General features: G+C 43.2%; 1 protein-coding gene across 1 annotated transcript in view; it reads right to left on the bottom strand.

The window, feature by feature from the left end:
• Positions 1-1292: 1292 nt before the first annotated feature.
• VIT (vitrin) overlaps positions 1293-27602 on the bottom strand; it is a 33066-nt gene continuing 6756 nt past the window's right edge. The window contains exons 5-18 of the mRNA XM_008493972.2: positions 24987-25064; positions 22911-22991; positions 20900-21106; positions 20227-20277; positions 16794-16832; positions 16636-16692; positions 15939-16001; positions 12050-12097; positions 8479-8541; positions 5559-5706; positions 5247-5350; positions 4497-4723; positions 1993-2506; positions 1293-1471 (exon numbers count right to left, since the gene is read on the bottom strand). Of these exons, the coding sequence (XP_008492194.2) occupies positions 1293-1471; positions 1993-2506; positions 4497-4723; positions 5247-5350; positions 5559-5706; positions 8479-8541; positions 12050-12097; positions 15939-16001; positions 16636-16692; positions 16794-16832; positions 20227-20277; positions 20900-21106; positions 22911-22991; positions 24987-25064 (1859 nt within the window). The remainder of the gene's footprint in view (positions 1472-1992; positions 2507-4496; positions 4724-5246; positions 5351-5558; positions 5707-8478; positions 8542-12049; positions 12098-15938; positions 16002-16635; positions 16693-16793; positions 16833-20226; positions 20278-20899; positions 21107-22910; positions 22992-24986; positions 25065-27602) is intronic.

Raw genomic sequence — 27602 nt, 5'->3', positions numbered from 1 at the left:
TTTCCTTTGGTAACTGCTTAATGAACATGTTTTCTTAAATTACACTGCATAGAAACATAACCAGCAACTGCAGCTGCCTAATTAAAATGCATTTCTTTTTATCTTCTTAATGTGTCAGTCTTCCCCTACTGGCTAGTGATGTGGCTAGTTTTTAATTTCAAAAACAACCTTGTGTTTTGAATAATCCAGAGCTGTAGTAAGTTCATTTTGAAATAAGTCCTTACAACAGAAATCAATTCCAACTTGAGAGCCTATGAATGCTTGAAATGCTGCATTTCCCAGTGTATAATACAGAACTTCAGATACTTCCCTCTTAAATCCTGTTAATGGCTTTTGAAAAACTCTCCTCACACTAGAGGCTGCTCTAAGCTGTTCTGAGCTGTCATTTAACAAGAGAGGTGGATCTCAAGTGCTTTTCTGATGGTGAGAAACTTAAACCCACAATTTTTCTGTGTTTCCTCTGTCCTGGCAACTCTCCTGAGGTCCTGCAGGCTTTAGGCTGCACAAGACCAGAGCAAGAGAGCTAAGAAGACATGGCAGTTCTCAAAATGAAAGATCAATGCAATGCTGTAGAAGCCTAGACTTCAGTTCCTACATGTTGGCTGCATTGTGGATTTGGGACTATTCAGCTTGACTTTTTTATTTTATATGCTTTCCAGTCTCTGGGTTTGGATGAATCTCAGTGCTTGAATTTACAATAGCTAAAGCTTAACTTGCTGGCAAGGCAGCTGTATGAATAGAGTTCCTGCTACTAAGTAGGTACTCAAATTTAAGTTGTGTCCCCCTATCTCCCCCCCCCCCAAAAAAAAAGAAAAAAAACCCAATTTATCTGGTATTTCAGCCCTGTCCTGAGTGTTGTCTGGTGGGCAGTGCAATACAGAGGTGCTTCTGCCACAGCAGCCAAGTAGCATGGCTACTCTCTGAAGGGACCTGGCCACTTCAGGAAAAAGGTTCCTTTTAAGGAGCTTGTGTGTGCGCAACAGTGGGAATCAGACAAGCCAGGGCTCTATATTGGAAGATTCCAGTTATTTCCTCCAGGTTTACTGCCTCTTTTGCTATCCATCCAAATCTGAAGCCTGCCAGGATTAAAAAAAAATAAGAAAATAAAAGAAATCAACAGTGTACACAGAGCGTTATCATGCACAGGGAGAGAGCTGCAATCAGCCTTGCTGACTGGAAAGAGTCAGAGAAGAACACCTCCAGTATTTCTTGAATTGAGTGCTGGTGTTTCTGCTGTGGTACTCAGCAGTCCTTCAGCACGGAGCCCAAGGGTACTGCTTTGCTTGGATCCATCAGTTCCGTGGCTGGGAATTAAATTCTGTGCAAATGTTTTGAATGAGTTGATGAACAAAGCGATGGAGGTTGTCAAATTCATCCACAAAGAAGGAATGCTCCTTATCAGGGCCTGTTGCAATGGCTTCCAGTTCATCTTGAGCCGCCCAAGCAACTCCGATTGAGTACGCTATGATTCCTGGAAAGAAAAACAGAGTTTAGCATGAGCATAAAAGTTGTCATTGCTGTTTTTTCTAACAGTAAAAAGTTGTAAACAATTGTAAAATTTCTGTCCTGAGTCTAAAAAACAGGCTTTTGAGCAATTGATTCTTGTTCCAATGCAAATGTCTTACAGTTGTGTTGGAAGATGTGTGACTATCCTGACTGAAAAGCCAAAGTAGAAATCTCCTGTGATCCCCTAGGCATAGCTACATTTTGCTAGATTTATGTGAAATTTAAAGTTTGTTTTGTTTTTTGGGGTTTTTTTGGTGGTGGGTTTTTTTTTTTTTTGGTTGGTTTGTTGTTTTTTTTTTTTTTTCCCTATTCAGGTGTTAAAAAACCGCTGCTCTTGTTGGAGCTCAGTGATACCCTAGGGTGAGGTGCTACTCTTCCTTCAACAAGTTTCATCCACTGCTTTCAAATTGTAGCAAACTGCATTTCTGTGGCCCAGATAAATGCCAAGGCATGCAGAGGAGAGCAGGGAGCAGGAGCAGAGCTTACCATTCTGGTGAGCTGCCATGGCAGGTATGCTGACATCGTCGTAAGACCTGCCATCTGTGATGAGAATCATGATCTTTCTTTTGTTGGGTTTGGATTTGCTGAAGAGCTGCTCCGAGGCGTAGCTGATGGCTGCTCCCGTGCTGGTCCCACCACTCCAGTAGCTGATCCTTTTAATAGCACTCAGCACGTCCTGCTTTGTGCTGTACTTGTCAAAGCTGAACTCCAGCCTTTGCTCGTAGGTGTACTGAACAGCCCCGACGCGGGTGTCGGTGTCCGAAATCTCAAACTCTTTGCTGATGTTGGCCACGAACTGGAGGACCGTGCGGAAGTTGCTGGTGCCAACACTGCTGGAGCCATCGATTACAAAGCCAATGTCAGCTGAATTGAGGCAGGTCTTGCTGCACACCAGCCTCTCCGTGTCACAGACCCTCTTCACCAAGGGCTGGACCACCTTGTGTAGGCTGAACCAGCTGGGCACGTTGATGGAGTAGAAGCCGTTTGTCCTGCACACTGCCTGCAAGGTAACACAAGGATGAATGCCATGGAAATTCAGCCTGGTTGTTTCAGCTGTGGTACATAGCTAAACTGTAAATATAGGCTTCTAGAAAGAGCAGTGCTGGAATCTGAAGTAGCCTCTCCTCTAGTCACCATCTGCTTCCCTGGGAAATGATGTCAACATAACATCACAGCTACTTGTGTAACAAGACAGGTTTTCCTGCCCTTTTTTTTTTTTTTTTTTTTTCAAGTGCTGTGGAATAGAGCTCATATTACACTAGTGAAAGAAATGCAATGTTTGCCACCTGTCAAGCTTTTTTAGATGAGTTATATTGTTTGCAGAAACAAGCATCCAACTTGGAGAGGTGCTGTTAATGTGTCTCCCTTCAGCTCCACTTGTTCAGGGCAACAGGGAAAGTTTTGCCTGCTGACAAGCCCTACTATCTTGAACTAAAATCTGGGACTGAAGTTGGTTTAACTTGGTCTCATTCTCCCATCAGAATAAAAAAAGATTATAATTTTGGTGACAATGCAAAAAAACTGTATAAATTACCCATTGTGTTAGCTCTGTGAAATAATAACAATAATACTGTTTGTTATTATTACTTACTTACTAAAAATTAAGTACCTGTGGGAGCAGATCTGTGTGAGGCTTCCATAGGGTTAGTGGAAAGGGGGTGAGTATGGGCTGGACAGGTGTGTGAGGGGTGGCACAGAAGAGGGAGTTGAAAGAGTCACGAGTGTAGTGGGTGGGAGTGGTGTGGACAGGCTGGATGAAATTGTCCTTGGCTCTAGCACTTTTTAAATGTTCACGCAACAGGTCTCTGGGTAAGAATATTTTGTGAAGTCTGACTTTATCTGTCAACTTTATAAGAATATGTCTGGCATTTTTAAAAGACCAAGGCACTGTTTTCTTGATGCCTGGTCTTGACTTGCATAAAGCTGAACAGATCCATGGGAGTTTCTGTTCCCACCAGCCCAGGCTCCTCACGGTTCCCTGCTCTTGTTTGCTCTTACTGTTTTGCTGCTATTTAAGTGTTACAATGCAGCAGTATCAAGCTGCTGTTCCCTCTTTACCTTCTCATGCTGAGCTCATTCTACTTCCCCTTCTGCTGTGTCCCTGCCAGATTTGCAGAGACTCAGTGTAGCTTTGCCCTTTTAAAAACATTAAATGCAAATGAGACTACAATCCAATTAAACGCTAACCAGAGAGAGCACAGCTCTCTGAAGCAGCTCTGATACTCACGGGTGATTATTTCACAGCAGAGTGACATGGCTCAGGTGGGGATCTGTTTTCTGAAAGTACCAGATACCTTGGCCCTGATTCCTGAGCCCAGCCCAACCTGGCACTTCCAGCTTGCCCTGAAGCACTCCTAGGCAGGCAGCTACTGCTAGTGCCAAACACAAATCATTCAAGGCTTGCATTCTCTTTTTTGACTGCATACAGCAGGGATTTACTCTTTTCCCAGGAGCTACCATGAAGTTCCTAGTGGCAGAAAGAAATTATGGAAGAACAACCTGCATCAGATCAACAGTGGAAACAAAACAGTGGAACAACTGGGATGTGCCTGTGTTGGGGGTGTCTCAACATTTGCATGTATGGAACCTGTTTGTAAACGCCATGCTGACATTAGGTTGACAGGGTTCCTCAGCATTTGCTGGGTGGGAGATGCACAGCAAGTGGCTTGTGGAAAGCTCAGACTGCAATTGGGCTTTGTGACACTACTGTATGTTTTGGATACCTTTTGTCCCAGTACAACTGCAGGCTGGTAAGTCAGTAAAAAGCCATTTGCTCCCTGATGCAACTCAAACCAGAACTTTACTGACTTCAATCCCTTTCTGACTTCAGCACTGCTGCCTGGTTCTTCTTACAGGAGACTTCAAGACAGTATAAATAGGATGAGAATTAACCATATGTTGTAAGAAGGAAAGGGAAATGCCCTGAATGAAACAGCTTGAAGAATGTAATTAGAGCCAAGCTGGTGGCCAGAGCCCAGCCCACTAAGTACCTTGTCCACAAAGTTTGGTTCAATAATGTTCTGCTTCTCACTTGCAGCAGCTGCTTCAATAGTGACAAAGAAAATGTTGATCCCTGATTCTCTGGCCAGCCTGGAGGCCTCCTCCACGTGGTCAGTTGGCCACCCATCCACCATCACTACAACTACATTTGGTGCTCCACCTCTGTTTCCATTAGCATCCAAAAAGAAGTTTTTGTTAACAAATGAAAGTGCCTTTCCTGGAATAAAAGAGGAGATGAGGATGAGTTACAAGTCTGGAAGCTTTCTGCCTAATAATATCTCATGAAATGGTTGGCAGTGGGCTGATTCAAGCAAGAGTTACAGCCCTGGGGAGAGCTGGGGAGAGCAGTTTCTGTGGCTGTGGGAGCAGGAGGGAAGGTCACTGCTGTCAGTGCCAGTGCCCCCTGAGCCCTCCTGCCCTGAACAGAATCTGCCTCCTCCTCTGCCTAACCACCAGAGGGACTGGAGGTGACAAACTGGATTATCAAGGACCCCTACTGTGTTGGTGGGACCTGCTCACGAGGAGAAAGCTAGATCCTGACCACTTGCAATGGACTTGCAGTGCCCTGGACCAGAGCAGGCAGGTCATGGTGGGAGCAGTATCCCATTGCCAGCCTTGCCCTAGGGCCAAGCACTCTTTGGTCACAGCCTCCATACCCAGTGAGGAGGTGAGAGCTCGCTGCAGCCCAGACTCTGGAGCCCTCCCCAGGATGAAGACATGCAAGCAGCTCCATCACCTACCAACATTTGAAAGTCCACCTTTCTGTGGAATTTTCTCAATGGCATTTCTTAGGTCCTTGGAGTTGGTATAAGTTTTTAAGTTAAATTCTGTGGAAGGGTCATCACTGAAAGAAGAAATGAGAGCAGGTTTTGTCAGGGTTTTTTTTTTCTTTTTGCTTCAAATGCAACAACACAAAAGCTGTAGGACTTCTCTGTGCTCCTGTGCGCAAGCTGGAATGAGACCTTTAGTGTGCATCATCCCCAGAGCTACAGCTGCCAGAGTGTGCAGTTGTGCCCCACAGCAATGGGAGCAGCTGCACAAGAAACTCTTACCCATACTGAACGATGCCCATCAGAGGACCAGCACTGCTGATGCCAAGGGCTCGAGCCATGTTACTGAGAAACTGCTTCTGGAGCTGAAAGCGGCGTTTCCCAATGCTCCAGCTCCCATCCATCAAGAAGGACAAATCAACCTTGCAGTCTGTGGAGAGACACAGAAACATGGAAAATATTTTTAGTCCCTTTCAGTAGCTCTGCTTCTTGTGACAGCCAGCAGCCTAAAACGTCTGCATCCAGTGACTGCTGCTGTGTGAGCTCTGCCAAAAAGCCTTTGACAAGTCACAGCTGGGGGCTCAAGAGTGCCCTGCTTATTGGTAAACACAGTTCTTGGTGTAATTTTCTCCCAGTGTTCAAGCTGGGTGACAAAATGTCAAGAAGCTGTCCTCGAGGGGGACACACAGACATTTGATTCAGTAGTTAATGCATAGAGTCCTTAAAATGCCAGTTCTGTGAGAGACAGCATTCATTCTGGGACCACCACGTTTGGGAGCTAGGGAGGAGAGGCCAGCCATGCAGAGGGAAGCTGGATCATGTGCTGTGCCCTCAGAGCAGTGGCTTGGTCTTTGGCCCACTTTATTCACAGCCCAGAGGTGATGAGAGTGTAAAGCCAGACACGACCCTGTATTTTGCAGTCTGGCCACCAACAGAGCACAGACTACAGGGATTTCCTTGGGTTATGCTGTTGTGGGTTTAATTGGTATAACAAATGTTATCAGGAATATACTGTGTTAGTGCTGCTCAGAAGGCAGGAAAGACCCACTCAGTTTCCTAAAAGTGTGATGCCCAGGGTGTGCCTTGGGGCAAAGGACATTATGGGGTTTCTTCAAGGAGCTGCTGATGGCTGTCCTGGCACCTCTGTGCTTCTGAATGAGATTAGTTCAGCAGCTTCATTCTGGGCTGGAGCCAACTGCACAGATGATGATTTCTCTTGGTGTAGTTGGATTGAGCTGAGGCTCTTTTCAGATGTAGCTGTGGGCTGGTACCTGTGTGTGCAGTGCCCTGTTGTGTGTTGCCTCTCTGGGCTGAAAGCAACGTTCCAGAAAAGCTACGCCTGCACCCAAACAAACGCTTCCCTCTAATTACAGAGGCGAACCTTATCTTTGTGTTTCTGTGAATGCTGACTTCTTTGCTGCCAGCCTGCTTTTACATCTTTGCAAGTTAGAGATAAAACATTCATCGATTGGACTGCAACCAGGAGTGGAATCAAAATTTGGCTTAAGTAGAGCGCTAATTAACATTTTCCCCCTCTGGCGTCCAGGTCATCCCCATCACTTGATTTCTCTTCGATGATGTCTCCTACCAATAACACGGTCCAAAATAGTGTGTTTTAATCATTAGGTAGCCCAAAGGCTACAAAGCACCAATTGTTCTTACTGGCTTATGCAACTGCCTCCCATCTCATTACCTTCAATTTTTTCTCCCTTAGCTGTCTGGTTTTCTAGTTTTAATAATGCTGAATTATAGAAGCGTGACTGAGAACCGTGTCCGTTCACAGCAAATGGTGGGGCAAGGGCGGGAACTCACAACAAATAATAATACCTCAATTAACAGCCAAGTTTGCCTAAGTTTCCTGTCCTTCAAAGAGGGCTACACCATGCAGTCTGTATGTGGAAAGTGGGGAGTTTGTTAGCCAGCAGGATCTGGACATGTTAAATTTTACATACACTGATAATTTCTAGGGAGGGTTCAGAGAGCAGAATTTTTTTGGTGCTGGGACATCAGTGGGACTTTGCAAGAGCATGAGATAAAAATGCTGTGTAGGGAGCTGAGCTCTTTCTGATTTGCAGGGAGGCAAGATCTGAACTATAGATTTTGTGGTCCTAGAGGTATGAGCAAGATGAGAATTTTGATTCTGGTGTTCAACTGCTGAAACACAGATGTGCTTGCCTGCCCCTCTTCTACACTGAACTTCACTTCTCTGCAGTGCAGTTGGGTCTCCACGGCAGGTTCTGCCCCTTTTCTTCTTCTTTCCTTTATTTCTGTATTAATTGTAGATGTATTTGACATCGTTGATAGGTTAAAAAATACTTTTAAGTGTTAAGAAGAGGACTGGGGAATACACAGACATTTGGTTCAGTAGTTAATGCATAGAGTCCTTAAAATGCCAGTTCTGTGGGAGATGGCATTCAGCTGCCGGAGGATGGGCAAGCGAGGACCCAGGAGAGGACCCAGGCAGTGGTGGGAGGGTGAAGCCCCCTCTCCAGGGCAGCTTCCCATGAGGAGGCAGCAGATGACCCTATCTCTTCACTGAGTGCTTGCTTTCTCTCTCTCCTTCTACTCTGGGCCCCATCTCAAGATGAGGTAATGGGCAATTCTGTCTTTAATTATAGAGGGCTGTGGAAGATTTATTTTTCAGAGCAGGGCCCCCTACATCTCTATTCCTCAGATGGACTGAGGGACTCTCTGTGCTCCCTCCGCATCTCCTCTCTTCTTGCTGGCGCAGGCAAGAAGATCCCATTCTCAGGTGGTTTCCTTCCCTCCCACCTACTGATGTGGGGTGGGTGCCTGCACTCAGCACAGCCACGGGGGACTGCTCACTCATCTAACCCTGGCTGCAGTGTGCTGGTTTGCTGTCCTCCACTGCTGAAGTCCCTGAGTGAAGCTCTGCACCCCAGGAACACGGAGCTGATGCCGTGCAGGAAAAGGTAGCAGTGAGAAGCCACCATCCCCCTGCTCAGGTATAGTAATCTTGGCTGTTGTTTCCTTTTGAGTAGAAGCAAAACCCAATTATGTGTATGGGAGGGGTTGTCAGAGAGCACTCGATGCTCCTCTCTGCAAGGGAAAAATACATTTCTCAAGTTTCTTAGGCTTTCTTGAAAACTTACCTTTTGCTATTTAATTTTAACATATTTTTGCAACGTGTAATTAATGAAATGCTAGTGCCTAATTATGAAGTTAATTCTGAAGTACGTACTTGGGTTCCCCTGGGAGACTGACTCCAGTGGCTTTGGATTCAATTCTTCCTTTGAGCCGAAGCCTAGAGAGAGAAAGGAGACATTCCATCAGTGTGTGCTTGGTGGCTGCCCTTATCTCTGGAAAGAAGCAGGCAACAGGGTGGCTGCAGAGTTCCCCCTGGCCTGAGGATTGATGTGAGAGGAAAATGAAGCAGGGAAGCTCATCCTTGAAGCTTAGCTTTTTCCACCTATGTCACTTCTAGTAGTAAACGAGCTTAAGCATTTCTAAATGTTCCACCAAAATCTCTCCAAGCATCAACTTTGATTCCACCTTGTGAGTCAGTCCCCTCTGCAAGGGCTTGAGAACAGCATGCACAAGGAGAGGGTTCCTCAGGTGCAGAGGCTGGTAGCCACGGTGTGAGGTGGTGAGCTCCCAGCACTTTGCCCCTGAGAAAACTGATGCTCCCACCCTGCTGGCTTGCCATGCTTCACCTGTGCCTTGTGAGTCGCACAATGTCTGAAAACAGATGAGCTACTGATTGAACACGTTGCTTTTCTGTCTGGAGAAGGCAGCATGACCAGTGTCTCACCCCACCACATTACATCTGGGGAAGCAGTGCAAGCCACAGCTCCTCAGGTGCTCCTGGAGGACTGGTTATGTTTGAAAGTGCAAAAGAAGTGGGGTAAATAGCAGCAGAGAGCTACAGTCAAGTCCTGGGAAACAGTCTCACGGTCACTAGGGGATTTTAGCTGAGGCTCCAACTGAGATATTTAGATAGTAGCAGCCTTGGGAACATGGGCTTATGTCCTTGTGAGATGCCCTGACTCAGAGCATCACCAGGCTGCCACCAGAAGGTTTGAAAATGCTCACCTTCACTCATGACTTGAATGTCTAGTGAGAGTCTCCTCACAGTACAGCATCTCTCTCCTGAGCAAGGGCAAAGAGCTGTTTCTTTTTGCTAGAGCATGAAAAGATTAGGGGGATTTAGCTGGTATAATCTTTGGAAGAGACAGCAGTGACCAGGCAAGACTTGAACACTCGTGAAGGAAGCAGTTGGTCAAAAAACCAGCAGAATAGCTTGTTATTTTTGTAAACTGTGTATTCATTTTTATGATAAAAGGAGGAAGACTTCCTTAAATCTTCATCACCAAATAAGTTGAGGGAAGTCTATAGACTTCAGAGTGACAGTAAAAAGGCAACTTTAGAAAGTCTGAGCTAAGTATATATAAAAAAAACAAGGTGAGAAATTATTAGGTGCCACAGAGTTTCCCCAGACATCTGCTGTTGCCTTTCACTAGAGACCTGACACTAAGCTGGAGCATTGGTCTTGGCCCTTCCCTTGACAATCACCCTCCTGCCTGCTCCTGCCCCACCACTACCTCCCCTGCTTGCCTGGTGTCTGTGGAAGACAAAAAGAAGATAGAAAGTGGAGTTGAACTGGGAAGAAAGGAAGAGGTTAATAATGGGCTGGACCCAACTTCCTAAAACTGCTCGCCCTCTGGCCTGGGCAGGGGGTGGCTGGGAGGCTCTTTCTGGCTTATGGTGGGTTTATCTGATGTAAAAGTTGTGGGTGATGTGAGAGGGAGAGACAAAGGAAGCAAATGACTTGAGCCTGCACGTAGCCTCTCTTTGTCAACCACCTACGTGAGAGTGATTGCAGTTTCTTTTCTGTAAAATCTGAAATAGTGGGCAGCTTGCCCCCATGCTTTTATGTGTCCCAGTACAGGTTGTAATTAATTACATGAGCACAAAAGAGTTCCTCAGTAACAGACCAAAGCCATGCTTCATCCTACAGCCTGTGCACCTCATGCCTCCCATGTGCCAGCTTGGTGTCCCATATGTGCAGTTCCCCCCTCTTGCCTTATTTGCAGAACAGAAATCAGATGGATTTAACACTGTAGTGAAATTAGGTAATAATAAGTGTCATTAATTTTACCAACTAAATTGTATAGGAAAGCTAATTCATAGTTATCTCCCTCATGTCTTTATCTGCATCCAATAAAATCTGTATTCCTTACCCAGGCACACAGCTGACATTAACTTTGTCAGCAGGGAAAGCTGATGTGTAGGCAATGCAGCACTTTTCATTTTTAGTTGCCAGTGCAATTGCCAGCTCTTGAAGGCTGTGGGTCATCTGGTTAATTTGTGCTTAGTGTAACAGTAAGGTCACCCACCAAATAATCTTCCCCAACTAACTGGGGAGGTGGTCACTCTCCATGGGCCTCCCTGTTCTGCCAGTCCAATCTAATGTTGTTATTGCCATGGGAATTTCAGCTCGCTGCATGGGCAGTCTGCTCCGTGCTAATTAAAGTTCCCTTCACTGATTGTCACAGCTGTCCATGCTGATTAAACTTCCCATTCATTTAAGTAAGACAGCAGTGACTACATCCATGCCAGAAAGCATTCCTTTGAAGTGACAATCTGAATACATCAGACTTTATCACATTAGTCTACACAGACACTTCAGCTCCTGAGAAACTGTTAATACAACATCCCTTCCCCATGCCCAGCCTCTCATTGCATTTAATGCAGTAAGTCATTTTATGCCTCAAAATACCCCTCTGCATCCTGGCCCTAGTGATGTAGTTTTGTTTTTTTTTCTAAAGAATCCCTCTGATAGCTTAGGCTACAGAGGATGGAACTACTTCATTTTTCTGGCTCAGAAGGGAGACCTGGTCATGTTTGCACAATGCAAACTTTGGCTCAACAGGCACTGCTGCTGACCCTAAAGAATGGGGGCCATGCTGCTTGTGACAGATAAGCCATGCCTCAGCTTTGAAGTAAGCAGAGTGTTCAAGGCACAGCCCTCTCCAAAACCAAAAAAGGTGATGGAAAAGATATTTATGTAAGATGATCCAGCCCTTCATAAGAGAGAGAGTGCCCTGTCATGAATTGGACTGTAGTTTGTGTAGTCTGTTTTAAATATTCCCAAGGAAGGGGATCTCTTAAATATTGAATGCATAGAAGCTGCAGCTGGTAACTACTCCCTGTTAAGGGTTGCACAAGCCTTGGTCTTGTTGCTACCAGAGCCTGCTACAACAATAGCAGTCCCCCCCCTTGCTCATCAGTAATCATAAAAATGTTGTCATCTCCCTATTTTTTAAGTTTTTAAGGCTAAAAATATCAGAGAATTTCAATGATGCTTGTTACTCTTTATGCTCAGCTTAAAATCTCCTTATGTCTCCTTATCTTTTCTAAGTACATTGACATCAGAATATTCTCTTATCTTCTTCATGTATTGCAGCTCTATACTGCAACCCCCAACTGTGGTATTCCCAAAATACCTTCTTAGTTACAAATGGATTTCAGTAGCTAGAACCCCTTTCCCACATAGTATCTGCCAACTCTTTCCTGAGCTCATCTGTTCCTCTGCTTTAGGCAGGAATTTAAGACTAATGCAAGCACAGAATAATTTTAACTACTAAGATTTAAATGACATACCTAGTTTATAATTTTAAATAATGCTATTACCCCTTAAAATGAGATTGTTATCAGCAGTACCATGGGCCTAATGAATATATATAGTTTTTACTATGTGTGATGCAAACCACTTATTCCCAGGCAAGTTACTGGATGCTTTAAATACTTACCTGTGTCAAAAAGGCTCAGTCCGGTTTTCCATGAGTCTGTTTCCATTGCTTTCACACATGAAAGAGAAGAAAAAATATTACTGGAAATAGTGGAATTGCCTGAGATTACTAAATCCTGACTCAATTTAGAAAGGTCAATTTATGCAGTGAAGTGTCATTAAGAACTAGGAGCTAAGGAAATCAGTAAACCTGGAAACCTTTATGCACTTACTTCAAGCCATGTTTGGGAGCCTTGCTTTACAGCGTCCAGAACACTAATCCTTTTAATGATTTTAAATATGCCTCTTCAGATCTGTTTGGTCTTTTTCCTCTAAACTGCATTGATACTGAGGCAAGTATAGTGGCTTGAGTACACTTTTGCTTGTCTTAGATTGTTTTCCCCTGCAGTGGGTAAATCACAGTATAGATTTGGAAAAAGTCATGGCTTGCCAGTGTCCTCCAGCCTAGTGAGAGCACTGACCTTGTCCTTAGGTTGCCATCCCAGCAAGAGCTATCAGATTCTCTTGGGGAGGGAGACTTGTTACCTAAGATGGGAGGTTTCCCTTAGGGTAGGAGTCATGAGGAACCAAGAGATAGTGGAACAAGGGGTGCAGTTTGCAGAGCAAGAGGACCCAACCCAACAAGAAGAGCTGATGTTCATTTGTCATCACAGTGGCCAGTGTGTGAACAAGAGATCATAGTGCAACCTGATTGTATGTGTTTCACCCTCCCAGGGTGGAGAAATGTCCAGTGACTGTCAAAAGAAAAGATTCACATGAGCCTACTTTTCATCCTAACCTGCTGGAAAAAAAAAAACCAAACAAACCAGCCAAAGAACAAATCACGAAGAAGGTCTGGCACTTCTTAATTCATTTTTATAGCTATGCTGCCATATGAGTTGCAGTGAAAATGTGCTAAAAATGGTAGGAACTGCACAGCACATAGAACCAGTCACAAGGAGCTGCGCAAAGATCTGCCCATCTTTTCTCCTCATAAATAGGGGTGGGAGCTGAAGGATGCAGAGCAATGGGATGTGCACATCCCATGTATCACAGATTTGCTTCTGCTGCCAGCTCATTGCTAGGGACTATCCTCAGAGCACAGACTCCTCTAAATTCACGGACTGTTTAAACTCAAGAGACAGGCAGATCCTTTTCAGAAAGACAGAAAGATGCTGAAAAAGGAAAAGATTGCTTTTTGCCAGTAGGAGCAATGATGAAGTTTTTCTAGATCCACTCTTCTCAAGAACTACATCAACTCTCTCAGTGGCAGATGCTCTGGTCTGTTCAAGTGTCTATGGATGCAAGCTTTCTATTGCTTCTCTGAGCAGTCTTCTCATGGCTCACACCCTTTAAAACTTTCTGTGCCAAGAAAGCCCCTGTGCTGTCCTGCTTAATGAAAAAGCATTAGGTGGATGCCAATGATTTGGGTTGCTGGCTGCAAACATGCAGAATATACAGCTTTCTGAGTGGCCCATAAATCCAAGCAAAAGCTCTTGCAGGTACTTTTAGGCACATGATGAAGAAATTTTCAAAGAAGTATGAATCTGAAAGGGAACTGATTATTCTTATAAGGAGCTAGGGCTTTTTTTGTTCTACTAGATCATACCCATGAAAATTCAGAGTTGTTTTTTAAAATACTCCAAGACTGGTCTTTACAAAACCCAACAAAAACAGCATCATTCTTCAGTATAATGGTCTTGAAATGGGATCTCAAGAGAGTTAATGTGAATTGTTAAGAGTTTGGAAGAGTCAGGACCTTCTGAAGAATTTCAGAGAGAAGCTGTGCAAGCAATTGGTGTATTGGGGAGGGTGTTTTCTCAGCACGTTTTGCTAACCTGAGCCAGTGGGAGGATGTTCCTTGACAGCCAGGCCAAACTCACAGAACTGATCACTGTTTTTTGCAGAACAGCAAGTGTGGGCTTGGTAGGATCAAGAAAAACAACTCTCCTTTCCAAGAAAGCAAGGAGTAGTTCAGGAATTTCCCTTTGATCGTTAGAAAATTTGGCTACTTGGAAGCAACACATCTGTGCTGCCAACATTCAGACTGAAAAAAAGATCAGGACTCATTTGGAACATGGCAAGTATGTGTTTGTGGGTATTTCCCTTCTTGTTCAGTGATGAAGAAAGCAGAATCATTCATGGTGGGAGTTTGTGCTTTGTAATCACCTTTGGGGGGACCTTGAAGTGCCTTAAGCCATTAGGTGGAGTCAAAGTGTGACTTGGATTTAAACAAGACTCAGCTCTGTGTTCTCCTTCTCTGGCAAAGATTTGGCCAGCACAAACCTCTTGTCCAGATGTTAGGGCTCTTCCCATTTCAGCCCCACCAGGAAGGCAGGTCTGCCACTCCAGGCTATCCCCACCCTGTATGTGGTGTCACATAATTAATATATTACTATTTCCAATATGTTTATAGGCAACATATTTGCTCTGCTGTTTAGTCCATGAAAACACTGTCCTCTGTTCCCTCTCTAAAAGTGAGAACTGGGGGAGCACAAAAAATGTGAGATTAGGAAAAAAAAAGAAATGAGTGTGACACCAGAGTGGCAAAAAAATTGAGGAAGACAAACAGGGATGGAAACCAGAAGGAAGAGATGGGAGTCTGAAACAGGGAGAAGAGGTAGAAAAGTGAGAGAACAGAGTTAAATCTTTGGAGGAGGAGAACTGTATCCATTTTAAATATTCTGCAACTAGGTCAACTGCAAATTGTCATTTTGATGGGGAGGTGACTGGATAAACTTACTTGGCCAGTGTCATCCAGAAAGTCCTACTGCATAACTTCTGATCCCAATATCAGCCTCCACTTTGCTTGCTTCTGTTGCAATACTTCTCCTGTGCTTCCCAGCTCTTGCCAAAGCCCTCAGGGCCCCAGAGACACATTTCTGTGCCTCTCCCTCCCCAGGGGGTTTGGTTACCCATGCTGGGACTCAGCTCTGTTGCAGCACAGCTCTGTCTCCTTAGCCCGGGTTTGGGTGTAATGGTGGAGCTGTGAACAAGGAGCTCGGTGTGAGGAAGGCATCTATGGGTGCCTCCACCCATACTGCTTGGGGACAGCCTCTAATCACACATCCTCACCTTTTCTCCTTGTACTTGTCCCTAGTCTTGTGCCTTGCTATCCTGACCTTGACCTTGCCTTGCTGGTCTGGTGCCCTGCTTCAGCTGGTCACCCTGCCTCATTGCTGGGGAGTTGCCAGAAAGCCTGGGCTGTCAACTGGCCTTGGGTACAACCACCAGACCTGATCTGCTATTCTTGTAGGGGTTCTGTGGGTCTGTGCCCTTGTTGGTGAGGGATAGCCTGACTGTCTTGCTGATGCCTGACTCCCATCCCTCATCCTGGACAAAATTTATCTCTGAGAAGCCTAGCAGTCCTGTAAAGGGAAGGTCAGTATTTCTATGTGCATCCATGGCTCTGGAGCCCTGGGAAGCTGTTGGTGACTTTGCAGGGTTCCTGCAAAAAAAAAGGGCTGTTTGCTGGTGAAGGATGATGAATTGCACAGCCAGGGAGGAAGGAAAAGGCAGGTGATGGTTTCTACCCTCAATATTAAAGGAAACTTCTATGGTTGCAATCGACCTGGAGGCTCCTGAGAACAACAGGAATGGAAGATTTAGCTTCATCTCAGGCCTGATAGGCAGCACAGAGCTGGTTTTTTGTTTCTTATTTTGACTAACAAATAAGGAAAGTTGCAAACACTGCAGTAGATGCTGATTCCCACGGCCTGAAAGAACAGCTCAGCAGTGCCCAGGCTGTCCCTTGCCTTTCACATGCAGGAAGCTGCTCGTTGGCATTCAGTGCATGAAGCTCGCCCTGGTTGTCCTCCAGGACACATGAAAACTGTCTGCAATTCTGCTTGAAGGCTAATTGCTAAAACTGTGAAAGAGAGCAGGAAGTCTGCTGCTAAAATCTTTCTCACCCAGGTGGGCTGGAGAGCTGGCAGCCCTCTGGAAGGCAGCAACAGGGTCTTGGTGCTGAATACCTGTGTGATCCAACAGAGAGGAGAGCAGTTAGATACCAGTGGAGGAGGAGAGAGCAGCACAAGTGCAAGGCATGCTGTGGCCCCAAATGTTTTTTTCTGCATGTATTTTCAAACCAAAGGGAGAAGAAAGATAGAAACTATAGATTAAAAAAATTAATTAAAATCTGAAAGAGGTCAGCAAAAGCGGACGAGTTAAAATGTTAGTAGAAGCTGCATGGGGCAGCTATTCAGTGCTGCACTGGGACAACTGGTAGCCAGTCCTGAGATGCTAACTATGCTCAGGGCTTGGAAATTGAAGCCACATGTCTCCCATCAAGGCCAGGTCTTCATCTCCTAAACTTACACAGACACAAAATTCCTCTCTAATTTTGCAACAGCAGATATTATAAAAGACCTTTCTAAGTAGTTTTAGAGTACTATTTTGAGAACAATTCTAAGTTTAATTACTCCTGATTGATTTTGCTTAAAACTTAGGCTATCATCACACAATAAACAGTGTGATATCTGCTCTCACTTCTTCACACTATGAACATAGTTAAGAGTGAAAAATGGTGTATTATTGCATGATTCAATAGATGGGAATGGTGGAACTAGCTACAGGGAGAAATTAGAGAAGTGATTGTAATGCCTTTACCTGTACTGGATCGTAAAAAATTCCTGTTACTTGCAGAGGTGGAAGTACCCCTGAATGCTTTGAAAATATTACACTGGTTAGCACATGGAACTTAAACACATTCTTTTCTAGTATTCTAGAAATACAAATTTACTAGTTATTATTAATTTGAGACATACCTGTATTCTGTCCTCTTCCTTGGGCAGCCTGAACCTGTCCTATGTGGACATCAAAATGGAAAAGTGTGATTTATACCATGTTTGATACAGGACTACTGCTACCTGGCTTTTTCACTGAGTCTCATTTTATACCTGTCAGAGTTAATGGTTTATATAGAGAGAATTTTCATTAATATAGTTCCCCGTATGTTTACTCTATGTTCTGAGCCCACATAAAAAAGGATTGCCTTGCTCTGTCTGTCATACAGATTTGCCTACTTAACATCCCTTTCTATTCTGAATGTTACTTGTACAGGTTTCTGGTCTGCATTTAAAAGGTTTGTAGTTACTGCTGTGATTTGCTTTTCTCTGTAACTTTCTCCCTGTTATGCACACAGTTTATATATGTGTGTTTCTATTTTAGTGACATCCAATTGTGCTGCTTGTGTGAGGAAGGTTAGAAAAAGCCCCAAACTCAAAATAGCCCCTCAGACCAGCTACTGCTCTTTCTGTAAAGAGAAAGTGGATAGAAGCAAGCAGACTGTAACTAATGAGACAGTGACAAAAATGATGTGGGAGAATTCATGTGTCTGAAACATCTTCCACTGTCTTCACAAAAGGCTTTTCTTAAGGTGATTGGGTTATTAAATTCCTGCTGTTCAAAAATACTAAAGGCTCAAAGCATTTACAGATCTTTAATCATGCCTTTTGTTCCATTATTCTTAAGAAGCTTGTTAACAAAGTTATCCTTTAACAAGCCTTTATTCATTAGTTTTCCCAGGAAGATTAATTCTGAAGCTTGGTGAAATCAGTGGGAATGTTCTAGCCGGCTCCTGTGTACACTGGACAGGGGCCTATGAGATATTTTTATCAATAAGATATCATAAATGAAACCATGTTAAATAGTTGTCAGAAGACAGGAATTCCTGCTTCTTTTGAACTTGATATTGCAAAATTAAGTGATAGAAAAAAGCTTATGTTTGACACAAACTCAAACCTTCACAGGCCACTGGAAGCCCTTTGATGGGATTTCTAGGAGCTGCCCTGAGAGACCTTGTGAGGTCCAGATGTCAGAGAGATCCTGTTTAAGCAAATAACAGGCTCATCTGCCAAAACTGGCAAGGCTTTCAAACTATAAGCTTGTAGCTCTGGCTCCAGATGGAGCACAGCTAGCCCAGGGTGAGTTTTCATGCTGTGGAGGGAAATGTCTGTCTGTGCAGCTGTGTTGTGTGGGGTTGTGCAGGTCATGCTTTCCATGTGGGAGGTCAGTGTATGCCAAAGAGACACAAGAAAATTGACTCTAAGCCTGAGAGGTCTCCTTGTTTTGGGTTTGCCACAAGCAAGTGCAAATATGTATAGAGCACCCCTTTTATGTCTTAAGTAGAAATAGGGTACAAGAGGCTGAGAGATAAGCTCACTATGAGGAGTATTTTATGAAGTTTTTATAATGAATTAATCATACCCTCCACAAACAGGTCAGCAAAGTGGATTTCTCTCTATACTCTTTTTGACTATGCTAAGCCTAGGGGCTGTTCCCTCTTGCTGTACCTCCCAAAGATATGTTACCACCATCCCTGGAGTAAGCTGATTTCTGCAAATGCTTTTGCTGGCTGAGGCAAATACTGTGGTGGTAGAGAAGGAAAAGTTTGGATCAGAATTCCATGGTTTGCAAGGCTTCTTCCTTCAAGTCTGGGATGCCAGTGATTGTAGCAGGTAAAAGTGTGCTCATTACCGTGCAAGCTGAGGCAGCACTAAGAGAAGTCTGTATCAAAAGTGTCCATCCAGTCACCCAGTGAATCCCAAAAGCTGTGTCAGAAATCAAAGCAGTGGAACAGAGATGCCTTGGTTGGGAGCAAGTCCTGTAGTGAGTAGGGAGGTGGGAAGGCAGGAAAGGATGGGGACAGCAGGGAGAAATGCAATTTGGAGTGACCTGGTAAATGATGGGAACTGATTTGAGTAGGCATGCACAAAACATGCCTGTCCTTCTGCAACTGGGTCAGCACCTTTGATGAGCTAAGTCACTTAGAATCAAAGGCAGCATCCAAAAATAAACACCATCTTTTCTCCAAGATAGAGCCCTTACCCAGTGCTTCCTGAAGGCATGAGCCCTGAGGGTCTGGTGCTGCTGGAGAAGAGGTTTCTATGCTTTCTCTAGCACTCATACTACTGTTTCCTCCCTCGTCTTTTTTTTTTTTTTCTTTCTTTCTTTTTTCTGTTTACTACTATAGTAAGTCACAATTGGGGATGAAAGCAGTGTGGTGTACAGTGGTAGGCAATGACCAGTTTAGAATCCCTGTCTGAAAAGAGATGCAACTGTTGAGCCAAGCTGGGCACAGAGTACAGGGCAGCCTACTGAAGGTGGTGCTGACCTCTTTGCTCAGACTGCTGGAGTAGGAAATAGAAATGAGACCAACGAGCAGGACCAGATTTGCAAGCACATTAGGTACAGAATGATGCAGATTACCACTGAATTTAAATGCTTTTGAACTATGTTGGTATTCGTGGGACTCCTGCCATGCACATAGCAGCACATTTGATTCTGTGAGATTGACTCCTCCAGCCCTTGCCCTTATTCTGGGCTTGCAGCTAAATTTGACATAATTATACTTTCCCTCAAGTCCTGAATTACCCAAAAGATACCTGCCCTGCCACGTGCTTGGTTCTGAATTACTTGGCAGCAGGGATAGCCACAGTTATGGATGTGAGAGCAAAGCCAAGCTTGAGGCACTCAGAAATACCAACAGAGCATAAAACCTAGTGATGGCCCAGCTCTCTTTTCACTCAAAAGCAATCACATCCCCATGCTCAGAAACTTGCAGATAGTTGAGAATGTTCTCTTTAACTGGCAGCACAGCTGAGCAATTTTACACTGTATAGGAAGACACCTCTCAGTACTTGTGTTGGAATGGAAGCCAGTTTTTGGCTTGCAATGTGGAGCTCTGAGCAGCCACCACTCAGCTCTCAGTAACATGAGTGGCACACCAGAAATAACATCACAGTTATGCCAGACTTAGAACCAAAGCCTGAGGTTTTTAAAAGAGCATTGGTTTAGCTTAGTGTAACTCAGCATTTCAGAGCTCTCAACCCTGAGTTTAGAGAGCTATGCAGCCCTCTCCATCATGTATCTTATAACTAAATCAAGTCTGCCTTCAAGAAAATGAGAGAACAAAGCAGATGGAAAATACAATTCAAGCATCACAAGCTTTGTTTCTGATGTTGCAAACCCCAGCGTTTTCCAAGGCTGAAATACACAGATATTCACTAGAAAGGCTTCCCCAGAGCTGAGGGTAATCAGCATCTCTGACATTCAGGCCAAGTGTGTGTTTTTCAGTTTAAGTCTAGACTTGGATTCAGTCATTGAGTTTGCTGAGGCTTGAAAGGTTATTGAATCATCACTGCCTTAAAATACACTGAAGTGCCTGCCTTGTGGCACACACTTCTTCACCATACTTACTTGATGCTGCAGCTACCACTGATGAGTATGCTGGGTGGACACTGTTAGAACCTAAAAATAAGAGATTTTTTCATCTATTTAGCCAAAAATAACCCCAATGTTTATGAATAAGAATAAATGGAAAAGGTAAGATTAAGGAAAATCAGTGTGCAGACATCATATGAGAATTCCTTCACAATGTTTAATCTTTACAATCCAAAAGCTGTTACAAAAAATATAACCTTCATTTATTCAAAGTTACCACAAAATTAATTCTAAAACAAGTCTTCTCCTATTTGTTGAACTCTCAGTCTAGACAGAGAATCAAAGAATTATTTGTTGACTCCTATACCTGAAAATCATGACAGCATTTGAGAATGGAGAGCCTACTCCTATGAACCACTATATGCCAGTATATTATAGACTAGCTACAAATTTATTGCTGATGAGCTCTCATCTCAGAGGATCTACACATATTTCTATTTAGTGAGATACACTTATTCTGTATGTATCTCAAGACATGACTCTAGCTCTGGCTCATCTGCTGGAATTAGTATTTCCCAATATTTCTATATGGAATGGCTGAATTCATGATCCAGTCAATAATGGAATAGTGAGCTGTATGTCTTGTTTCTTAAGTTTTAGGAAGGCTGTAGGTGAGGAAGAAGGCAATGCAAACATAGATGCTACTGACCTATATCTCTGACCCTGTGTGGTCCAGGTCGAGTCTTGGCTGCAGCCGCAACAGTTGTGGTTCGAGTTGGTGCAGGGGTTGTTGTTGGCTTTGGTGTTGTGGTGGAAGGATCCATTGTTGTGGTTGTTGTGGTTGGGGTTGTGGTGGCCACTTGTGTAGCTGGTGGTGGCACTGGGGATGTCTGATACTTATTGTGGACTGTGTCCCCTGTAGGAACATGGACATGATCACTGCAGCTGGATGTGTGACACATGTGAAAGCATCATTCATGCAGCTCACTGCTTACTGTGATCCAGGTACTCAGAATATCTACAAGCATACTCATCTGTGCTGCTGTTCTTTCATTGCTGTGTGGATGTGTAGTGCATGTGCCTGTGTGACACAGTTATCATACTGTTCTCCAGGAGGTGCTGACAACAGTCTGTCATGGGCTTAGTGTGTCCCTTACAATGTGGTTTTCATCATCATCATCATAGAATCGACTGGACTTGATGATCTCTTTGGCCAAGAACACCTGACATCCTCACAGATGTCTCAGACCTATGAAATCCAACCAGCCAGCTGTGGGCTTCTATCATCTTTTCTCAGTGTAATTAAGCAGTTAGAAAGTCCATATAAATGGAAAACATCTGACGTGACAATAAAAGATGGCCATTCTGAGTCACAGACCAAAGCCAAATCCTCACTGTCCACCACAGCACTGAATTACTTTGGGCAGAAAAACAAATTTCAGGTAATGGTGTTTCAGGTAGCGGGTCAGAGAGCCAGGGCAGGGAGCATTAGGGCTTCAGCTGAGGAGAGCCAAGGAAAGTACCACCTGGGAGGGGACAGTTTAATCTCACATTTGCTCATCTCACAGTTGCTACTACTTTTTAAATTTATCATCTGTTGTGAGAACGGTGACAATTCTAGTTGCAAACTTTGCATCCTAGATGTCCTTACAGGAAATTGTTAACATGTTTTTTCAAGTCATCATCTTCAAAAAGAGCTTTCACTGTTGTCTTCTCCATCTGTGTATAAAAAATGCCCTAAATTATATTCCATGTTCACTTACTCTTGTTCCTCTCTTCCCTGCCCATAGCCCTGGGGATGGCCTGACAGGCTGAGCAAACTGAAAGGGAATGGGGTGCAGTCTATTCATTGCTGCACAGCACAAGCTTGTATTTTATTGCTGGATGTTTTGCATTTGGAAAGCATTATCATGAAACTGTCTGGTGGAATAATTACCACCTAGTACTAGCCAATGAAAAACTCCAGTCTCAGACAGGTTTAATGGGATAATGCTGAAAGAGACCTCAGAAGGAAACAAAACAACTCAGCTGAAAAAAAAAAGAGTATGAATGGTTCTCTTTAGGCTGAAGGGTACCCTGCTCCACACTGCTGAGCTAAAAGAGAGGCAGAGGGCACAGTGATTCATGCCCTGTGAGTTGGTGCTGTAGGAGCAGGGAGCAGAGACATCAGCTGGCTTTATACCCTGGACTCCAGAGCAAGGAAGCTGGGAACAAGCAGTTAGTAAAACCCCCAAGGAAACAGCATTGTAAGAGCAGAGAAAAGCTGTTGCTTTGGTTCATACTGGGCTGGGTATCTGGTGGAGCTGAACACAAGAGGAGGGCTCTCAGGGGTAGCTGTTCAGAACACTTCTGTGGGCAAGGTGCCCATCTCCCTTACAGCATCTTCAAAGGGTTCGCAGGGCATGTGCGCGGCACAGGAAATTGCTGAGAGCTGTAATGGAGACTCTTGAACTTCATGATGCCTGAACTCACCCAAAGTGCAGCCAGAGATTTAACTGAGGGCGTGCCCTCTCATCTCTGAATTGTTAAATGTCCTCCAAGCACCATTGCAGGCGCTCATCTAAAGGGGTTGGTTTGGTGGCAAAGAGGCTGTAGATAGGAGTCTGGATGAAGAATAAAGCTGCATGTTTTACCAGTATCCATCTTTTTTACTATAACCATCTGCAGGGATTTTAGTCTAGGATGGGTGCTGTAAAAGCACCAAGATCACTCACTCATACCTTGTCCTGATGTTTTTTCTGCTGCATTAGCGGTATCTGCACTCTTCATAGCTTTTAGGTCTTGCTCTTTTTTTTTAGGTTCTAAAGCAAAAAAACCCTAAACATTAGAAAATGAAGCTCTGGAAGGAAAAAAAAATTAAGTCTCCTATATAGAAATTATCAGTCCCCCAAGGAAGGCAATCTAACACCTAGCATTAGGTTTATCAGTCCATTTATCATCTATCGCCTTTCTCACCAGGCAAGAAAAAGTGATGGCTGGGTGCCTCTAGAGAGTAGTCAGCCTATATTTATGGTGCAAAATTAAGGCATATTTAGTGCCCCAAAATTCCTGCCAATGTCAATAGAATTTCTGAAATGGACAGTAAACATGAGTTTTTACCACCACCAATACTCATAAGATTAATGCGTCATGTTGTTGATTTTTCCTCTGAGTAAAGCATGAATTAGGGTCATGGTGTGTGTGGAGTGTTTGGGGAATGCTAGATAACATGTAATATTTCAGTCACTAATTCACTTTTAGATGTACTTCTTTCTTGTCTGACATTTTCAGATCGTCATGGGGGCAAATCCTCAGTGTCACAGACTGGCTTAGAAATAAAAGTGAGATTTTTTTGAGGTCTTTTTTTTTCTTTTAAGACCTAAAGTAGTAAAAATACTTGGAACATTTATTATGGTTCATTTAATGATTCCCTGCAAAAGTATCTGTCTCTGCTTTTATATCTGACTGAGGGTTTAGATTTTCCGTATTTTTCTTTAGCTATTTTGGCATCATTGACCTACTTGAGAAATTACACCAGGGTTAGTGGTTTCCTAAAAATTTGTATTATTTTTTAAAAGAACAGCTCTTGATTGGTTTTACCAGCTGTGAATAGTTACAATTTTGGGAAGGTTTTTCTTACTGTACCCAGCATTTGGGACACACTGTAACCACCAGCAATGTTTAAATGAACATCAGGCACTATGAATCTCTGGCATCCCTGGGACGAAGACCAAAATTTCATCTGACAGCTGATTAGGTGTGAAGGAAGATTTTTTGCTAATCTGGCAGCAAATGAGCATAATATTCAAAAGATTGCCTTTTCCTCCTATAGATAATGGCTTTAAGTATTCAAGTGTGCAATGTGGTCTCTATAATTTAAATCAGAAGAAAAAGGTAACTTTTTGAAAAATAAGAAATAAGTAGGGAATTCTCTATCACAAGATGACCTCAATACCATATTACATAGATTTTTATCTGAAGAACAAAATGTTTCTACCAGAGTAGAGCTGACATGCTTGGGCCAAAGCAGAAGGGCTAGGGTCAGGGCCAAGTGGTTCTTGGGGGAGATGGGTACAGACCATCAGATCTCTTTGTAGGACAGTGCTGGGCAAAGCAAGGCAGGGGATTCTCCAATGACAGGTTTGATGTAGCAGTTGTGATTTGCTGCTCTGATCATCCTGGGCCTTCTCTGTGTGAATGCAATCTTTGTTGTTATTGTTCTAACATTTCAGTGATTGAAAACACTTCATGTACTCTTGAATATTGTCTCCTACCTGCTTATGAGGCTTGACCAAAGACCTCTAAGTGCAACCAAACTATTTAAACTGAATTAAGTCTTAAAGAGTAGGATGCCAACTAAAATGGTTATACAGAGTAGTTCCTTATCATATCATCTTTAACTAAAGCTGCAAATATTGCCACCTGTGTCATTAGTATTATATAATTATTTATTACTATATTCTCAACACTGAATATCCCAAATGATCACATGAATAGCGTTAGGAGAACGTCAACATGTAAAAACTCAAATGCTTTCATACAATCAGTGCAACATCAGACTTGGTAACAGATTTAAAGCAAGGGGAAAACTGCTTGGGAACAGAAATTTTTGAAACATGGTATGATCAAAAAATAGCAATTGTCTGGGATAGTTTCCATATGTTTAAATACAAAAATGCTATGAGGGATTTGGATGATATACTAAAAGATTCATTAACTTTCAATTCTGAGTAATGGGATCTTTGTATTTACACAGCTGAGAAGCTGCAACCTATAGCTGTGGGTAGTATAATGGAAAGTCAGTCACAATTACTTGCCTGATTTAACAGCTGTATTTTTTGAAGAAGAATATTCAAGAGTTGATGGATATGTCACACCTTTTCTTGGCTTGCCCTCTAAAAAAAAAATAATCATTAGATAGCATCACAAAATATTCTAAATTTTCTTGCAACAAAATTCCCATCTAACACAGGCATTCAGAATCAGGCCCTGCTTATTTACTGCCAAACTTGTTTGCTTGAAGATTTCTTTAAGCTGATGGCAGAATCTCAAAACTTCACCACTAAAAATACCAATGCCCAAATCCACCATCATAAAAATAAAAGAAGTAGAAAGGATGGAAACACAGTCCTGAGAAGCATTTAAAGAGATTAGTTCCTTCCTTTGCTCTCAAATGGTGTAAAGCATAAGGGAAAGATTTCTGAAGGACACCTGTATAACCTGTACTTAAACCCACAGCCTCCCAAGGCAGCCTTTTCCAGTGCCTGACTATGCAGTTGACTTAAAAAGCATTTTTGATGTGGGATTCATTTTGTCACAGACACATCATTCTTCTCTGACCTCTCTTTTGCAACATGCCATTTCTAGCAGCAGTCTTTTGCAGTAATAACAGTGAGAGAAGACTCTGCCTCTGTGTGGGATCATACGGTACCTATACTTAGACCTAAAATGAGAGTCTTATCTTAAAACAATGAGGGGCATTTCCTAGTTAAGCTTGAAACCACAAATCTTTTTAGTGCCACACCAGATGCCATCTATATTGGTACATGTGGCCATGCAACTCCATCTCTTGGGGCACTTCTTGTATTCCCAAAGCATGTCTATAGCACTGGATAAGAAGTGTTACAGTCCAGTGTAGGGAAGACAGCTCTGGCCTCTAGGAGCTGGAAGTAACTTCTTTACTCCAGCTTGGACATGGTGTGTGTAGGACTCCTGGCCCCCTCAGTGGCTCTCTTTGCAAGTTGCTGTGCTGTGTCATGTGTCTGAGCCACCTCAGGTGAGACCTACCTCCATCTCCTGCAAAACCTGACTCATTATGGTGATACTAGGTTTTCTTTTCTTTATTTCCTTGGTGGATTCCTTTAGAAGTTACATGTGGCACTGTGAGCATGTCAGTTGTCATCCTGGGTGATTAATCCAGAACCCGAAAGAACAGAATTAACTGCTATAGACTGAGCAGCTTCTGGGAACTGGGGTCTTTCACCTATGATGACACACAAAGAAATGTATATGCAGGAGAAACTGGACCTCTTTGTGAAGGAATGGCCATGAAGCAGGGGAGATAATGTCCTTTGTCCCTTTTTATGTCTCTAGCTCCTTTGTGCTACTCCTCTATGAAATTAAAAAGCCCTAGATGAAGAAGATAGTTTGAGTTACTAATGAGGCAGTGATGTCAAGAGCTATTCCATTTTTTATTTACATTTATAGGCTCAGAGCAGCTCTGCTGAAGTCAGCACAGATCTGCCAAAGACCAGAGGTGGCAACTTTTGGCTGCTGAAGTACTATGGGGTGGTGCCTGCTCTGCTGGACTCAGTTAAAACTCTAAAGCTGTCCTGAAAATAATGCTGAGGTGACTTTGTATTTTTATTATAGAAAGCATTATGCAGCTCTGACTTTTAGCACTCTTCATTTAAAAATAAAATACAGTTCATTTCTTTCTGAGAGTGAGACATTTCTGCATTCAGACTCAGGCTGCTGAGATGAGTAGCACAACCTTCTTGGGGTTTTAGTCTTCTAAATTTCTCTCCAAAATTTCCACACTTTCAGTAGGTATAGAGAGACTTTTCTTTCTATGTATATATCATAACATTTGGCATATATATTTACGATATATATGTTTTGGGTTGGAAGGGAGCTTAAAGATAATTTTGTTCCACCCCTCCTTCCAACAGCAGGGACACCTGCCACTAGACCAGGTTGCTCAAAGATCCATCATATCATATGAAATACAGGATACATATTATATGATAAATTATATTAGATATATGCTTGACCTAGTTTATAAACTAGGTACTTCCACTGACATCAGTGAGAGCACACAGCAGGCATAAAATAAAGTGCCTGAGGGACAAATATCATCATGCCTGCATGTATCCAGATTTCTCATCAAGTCCTCTTGAATGTGTTTAAAATGTTCTCTTGTGTTTTCTTTTGCAGTTCTCATTAATTAAGAACAAAGTTTGCTACTGTAAATCAAAAATTCCTGCAGTTTTACAACATAACAACTGAGCAGCTGCTGAGGTAAAAAAGAAATCTTATTTCCTATTTATGTACCAAAATTACAATGTGCTGTTTGTTGAAAAAAAAACAGCAACAAGTACAAGTAGCAATTCAGCTATTCCAAGAAATTCTTACTCATCCAAAATAAATCCTTCTCATAATGTCGTGTACCCATGGCAGAATACTGTAAATCTTCATCCAAATATATTAATGCAAGTTCCAGATGACAGTTTGTTTTGGTCATTTTCTGAGACCTGTCCACAGATTTTCACATGAAAATATTTGACAGAATCACAGAATGTTAGGGGTTGGAGATCATCCAGTCCAAGCCCCCTGCTAGAGCAGGTTCACTTACAGTAGGTTGCACAGGATGGTGTCCAGGCAGGTTTTCAATGTCTCCAGAGATGGACTCCACCAGCTCTCTGGGCAGCCTG

This window comes from Calypte anna, chromosome 3, assembly GCF_003957555.1.
Source record: "Calypte anna isolate BGI_N300 chromosome 3, bCalAnn1_v1.p, whole genome shotgun sequence".
NCBI lineage: Eukaryota > Metazoa > Chordata > Aves > Apodiformes > Trochilidae > Calypte > Calypte anna.
The sequence above is the reverse complement of the archived record's forward strand: the minus strand, read 5'-3'. Positions and strand labels throughout refer to the sequence as shown.